At 35.4% G+C, this 5,361-nt stretch overlaps 1 protein-coding gene across 1 annotated transcript; it reads right to left on the reverse strand.

Moving 5' to 3' along the window:
* Positions 1-1,661: 1,661 nt before the first annotated feature.
* LOC111881226 (60S ribosomal protein L23) lies at positions 1,662-3,214 on the reverse strand. The gene is made up of 4 exons (XM_023877643.2): positions 3,086-3,214; positions 2,682-2,966; positions 1,968-2,009; positions 1,662-1,872 (listed from the first exon to the last, which is right to left on the reverse strand). Exons 1-4 carry the CDS (start codon positions 3,096-3,098, stop codon positions 1,790-1,792), a joined length of 423 nt encoding a protein of 140 aa, XP_023733411.1. The 5' UTR covers positions 3,099-3,214; the 3' UTR covers positions 1,662-1,789.
* Between the last annotated feature and the right edge of the window lie 2,147 nt (positions 3,215-5,361).

Consider the following 5,361-nt stretch of genomic DNA (forward strand, 5'->3'; position numbering starts at 1 on the left):
TAAAATGACAAAATAGTCTTTTTAAGTATCTATAATCCAAAACCCAACAAAACCATAAAAATTCAATTTTTGGACCATTTGTGCAAGTCGAAATTTTTTTGGACTAAATCCATAAATTTTTACAAACCACGTCGACCAAATTTGTAGTTTACTATTATAACATTTAAACATCAAACTAATAAATACAAAATAGTTCATTGCTAAATTATGAAATAGCGAAAAAAATATGCATAAAATATGACCTTAACATGGTCGCTCGTGAATCTAATTTGTTACGATCTATGTCAAACTTTTTTGTCACAACGTTTATGGTATTCAAGTTTACTAATAGATATGTTTATATATAAAAATATATTTTAGAAAAGTAATTAGCGTGACTTAAAATTAAAAAATGTAACACCAACAACGTTAGATTAGAACAAATTCTAATTAAGATATCTGATTTAATAAATTTTATCCCTTGCCACTTGTTTGCATGATTTAAGGAGAAGTATTAGAATATACAAAGAATATACTATCCCCCATCCCATTAGCACTTGCTTTTATTTAAATCTTACCTTTTTCATATTTTATTAGTTACCATAATAAAATATCAAGTAATGGTCTGAACCAAGTTAACCAAAGAAGACTCAATCAATGGTATTTGCCGGTGGAAGGGCAGGAACGGGGAAGGGAGGAGACGGTGGTTGGCCTGACATCGCACCTTCATTACATATCTGAAGCCGGCATAGAGGAGGAAGGTGGCGGTGGTAGGGCGTCGATGGTCGAGAGATGGGCAGACGTCATGGATGCTAGTGTGATGTTGGTTGTAGGAGGGACCCGATGGTACATGGAGCCATGGAGGGAAGGGAGAGTTTGGTTTTTGAAGCCGATGGTACATGATGAGAGAAAAAAAAAAATAATAATAATAATAATAAGTCTTGGATCTAAAATTGAATCTGATAGTATGTTTGTGAAAGTGACTAATATTTCTTTTTATTTAATATCATCATTATTTTTAGCTATCGATAAAAAATTTAAAAGGTAAGATTAGAATCATTGTTGCAGCAGTCTTCATTAGACTAAGTTGGTATATTAACTTTTGTTAGTGTATATGCATGATCATAAAATAACGACATCGTTGTTAACTTTTTTTTTTTTTGATTATCCTATAATTGGGTTGCATAAATGGATAAGTAGTGAACGATATCGCTATTATCTAATATTAATGGACCATAAGTGTTCTACAATTAAAAGAAAAAATTAAGATTTAATAAAATACTTAACCTGGATCAAAAAAATTTGGTATGCTCTTAGAAAGCCCTTCCACTAATGGGTACAAGGACATTGTAGATGAAAAGCCTGCCATGTACAACTACAAGATACTATAGCACAAATAATACGTATTGTATGTATTAAGTACAAACTAGAATTCAGTCCTACAACAGTTAGACATGCACATTGATGTAAGTAGATTATTGGTTTAATCGTATGGGTTGAGTTATGTTTGCAATAATCAAATTGGCAACGAGTAGGACTTAGTTACCTTTATTCTACTTCCTTTATCGAAACTTGATCAAACCATAACTAAGTAGATTCCAAAATCATTAACCAACTGCAACACATTCTTGTCGACTTGAAACATATACTTGAGCAAGTAAAGGTAAAGTAGCCAAGAAAAATATAAAATGAAATGAGTAAAGGTCTTAAAATCTACCAAAATTCTCAAACATCAACCACATATTAAATACGTCATATCCAACAAAACAACCCTACAACAGTACACACCTCCTAACATCACATCACATGGCTACACAATTGCATTGGCAGCACTAGCAATCCTGGGCCACAAATCAGCACACTCCTTTCCAATCGGTCCAGTAATAGCAGATCCTGCAAATCCAATCCCACAACACAAATCAGCTATAACATGGAATCATGCAAATCAAATCAGCGACAAAAGATAGATAGCAGTTAAAAAAGATTACCCTTCATTTCACCCTTGGGATTCACGATAACTCCAGCATTGTCTGCATAAACAAAAACAAAACAACTTGATTAAGATTTGGTTTTATACTTTTCAATGTAAATTCAAACAGAAGATGTGATGTTATTTGCCTTGTACAACTACCAACAACAAGTCTGGCATCAAAAACAAGTTAAAGTAATGCAACAAAAGAAAATTAAAAAACACCCAACAGCAGTTAGGCAAATCTTATGATAAAGGTCCCTCTTGAAAGAATATGTTACAAGGCATGTAATCGCAAGTGCACATACTTTGACAAGCTTTGATGTATATTACAAGGTATCTACGAGGTCATCAACATGAATAACTGTTCTTACACAAAGCCTACATAAACCATGTCACTAGACAGAAAATAACTGATGTTAATAATTCAAATATATTATTCTTGATTCAAAGGTAAGTTTTTGGTACTAAAATCTAAGGAAGAATGAAAGCTACTTTAGCAACATCTACACTAAGCAAACATTGGGCAAATACAGAGCCTAGATCCTTGGTTGTCAACTGAATTTCATTAAAACTATAAATTAAGTGCGTTTCGACCAAAGTTAAAATGTTCTAACGATTTGCAGTTCACTATTCTAAAGTAATTCAGATATGTAATCAAGTATTGTAATTACGAAATGCGACAAAATATTAAGTTACAAGAGCGAAACTAGACGTGTCTAAGAAATTTTACCTTCAAAGTACATGAAGACACCGTCCTTTCGGCGCCAAGGCTTGCGCTGACGAACAATAACGGCAGGCATAACCTTCTTCCTCAGATCTGGCTTACCCTTCTTCACAGTAGCCATAACCATATCTCCGACGCAAGCCGAAGGAAGACGATTAAGCCGTCCCTTGATTCCCTTCACTGATATGATGTAAAGGTTCTTGGCACCAGTATTGTCAGCACAGTTGACCGTCGCAGCCACTGGAAGACCGAGCGACATCCGAAACTTGTTCCCGGCGGAACCTCCACGACCTGCCGAACAACAAGTAATTAATTGGCATTACAGTTTTATTTGCAGTTGCATTTACTGATATCGACATCGATCTCAAATAAATGCATCAACGCTCAAGAGAATTAGAATGGGATCGTACCTCGCTTCGACATGGCTGATCCCTCTCACACAGACTCCGGATGGAGGCGGAGTGGGGGAAATTAGGGTTTTATATGAATGTAGTAATTCAGTGTTAGGCCTTTAGGGTATATGGTAGGTTTGGGCCGTGTGCAAATATTAAGGCTACTTAAATTAAATTAATATGTTGGGCCGAGTCATTCTTAATTTTTTATTTTAAATAGATAAATTTTCACAAATATTAAGGCTACTTAATAGTCTTCACGTAACTTTTTCTTTTTGCATGGATAGTTTTTTTTTGGTAAATGTCACTATAACCCAATCAACTATCCGGTTTTGTTTTAAAAGTTCTTTGTCCTTTTTTTTTTTTGTTCTCTAAGGGTATAATCTTGACTTTTAAGGTTTTAAAAGGTCCCTTTTAAGAAAATGAAGGGGTCACCCGGTGAACCCCTTCCTAATCAGTAATATAAACCGCCACGTCATTTAATGAAACTTGTCATCTCATAAACCTTTCTCTCATTCTTCTCTACCTGTCATCATGTTTAGATTCAAGTTCACGAACACAATGTAAAAAAACTTATGATTACAGACTTCAACTAGCTTCCTGAGTTTAAAAAAAAAGGTACTTATACTCAGCAACAAATTCTTAAATTCCCTGTGTATATATTTACTGCTCTCTTCACCTTCAACTGCCATGAGAGATCACCTTCATCTAACATCGTTCTCACCAATTTTTCTTCCACTTTTCTTCAAAAACAACCTAAAATCACTCAATTCTCCATGCCCCAGACAAAAAATGAATTCAAAATGAGTTTAATCATCATAATTTTCAGAAAAAAAAAAGTGTAAATAATGTGGATTTTCTTTTCGATCTTACCTTAATAGAATATACAAGCTTATACTCATGCATGATCCAATTGGTTTTAGACCCGTTTTGGGGCTTTGCCTCGGTAGAAGACCAGAGTTTTCTTCAAATGGTTATGTGTTGTGCTAAATTGGTTGAAAATAGAGGCAATATGTATCCTATGTGTAGGACCCAAAAGAAATTAAAAATCGAGATATAGGGGTTCTGGTGGTCTCTTCCCCTTCGAGTCATGAACAAAGCTATTTTTTGTTGTTGTGTGTGTCTCTCACCCCGTCCCTTCAATCGTTGGCTTCCAAGCAAGATGGCTTCCAACCTCCAAGCGATTTGGAAACCGTCTGTCATCTTCAACCTCCAATACCGCCACCAATCACCATCGTCTTCCACCACAATCGTCCACATACCTGAAACACGATTCTAGGTTTGAGAAAAACGATTCCACATGGATTCCAAGCAAGATTATCAACGAACAAAAACAAAAACACGTGAAATCGCAATGAAGAAGATAGTCGAACCTATTGCAGACTCATGCCCTCCGAACTCCGATCGCAGACCGACCATCAGTTTCTTCAGCCTTTGCATAGCATCCTTGTTGGGTTGTTGTGATGCTTCACCGATTTGTACATCCATGTAAATCAGAATGAAGAATAGATTCAAACCTGGGATACCAAGTAAAGAGAGAAACCTAATCAGAATAAGGAGAAATCTCTAAGGCGAAGGTCGATGAGAGCGAATCGGGAAGGTGGGTGTCTTGCTTGAACATGAACATAAAGTCTTATGTGGTGGGTGAGGATGCGAGTGACATGTATTATAGTTTAATTTTCCTTTTACTGAAAAATGCTAAATCATTAAGTAGACCGGCAATTGCAAGTCAAGTTCCCTTTTTAGCAGGTAAAAATTGATTTTATGCCTCTAAACTGCAAAAAAAAATAACATTAAGGACCTTTTAAAACAAAACCCGATAGTTGATTGGGTTACGGTGACATTTACCCTTTTTTTTTGGAGCAAACCTTACGCTTCATTAATCCCTTAGACTAACATTGTTAGTTTTTCTATTAAGAATAAATTACACGAATGGTTCATATGGTTTGGGTAATTTGTGTGTTTGGTCCCTAACTTATTTTTTAACTCGGAAAGTCCCTACTGTTTGTTTTTGTTACGCGCTTGGTCCCTACTGTTTGTTTTTATTACGCGTTTGGTTCATGTCTTACCTAAAAAGACTATTATTTAAATAGGGAAAGATGGTGGGGTAGGTAAGTTAAGGTGAAGGGGTGGGGTTGGAGTGTATTTATTTAAATAAATTAAAAAATCAAGGGCAAAATAGTTTTTTAGGTAAAATAGGGACCAAGCGCGTAACAAAAACAAACAGTAGAGACCTTCCGAGTTAAAAAAAATAAGTTAGGGACCAAACGCGCAAATTACCCTAAACCATAGGA

Source organism: Lactuca sativa, chromosome 9 (assembly GCF_002870075.4).
Source record: "Lactuca sativa cultivar Salinas chromosome 9, Lsat_Salinas_v11, whole genome shotgun sequence".
NCBI lineage: Eukaryota > Viridiplantae > Streptophyta > Magnoliopsida > Asterales > Asteraceae > Lactuca > Lactuca sativa.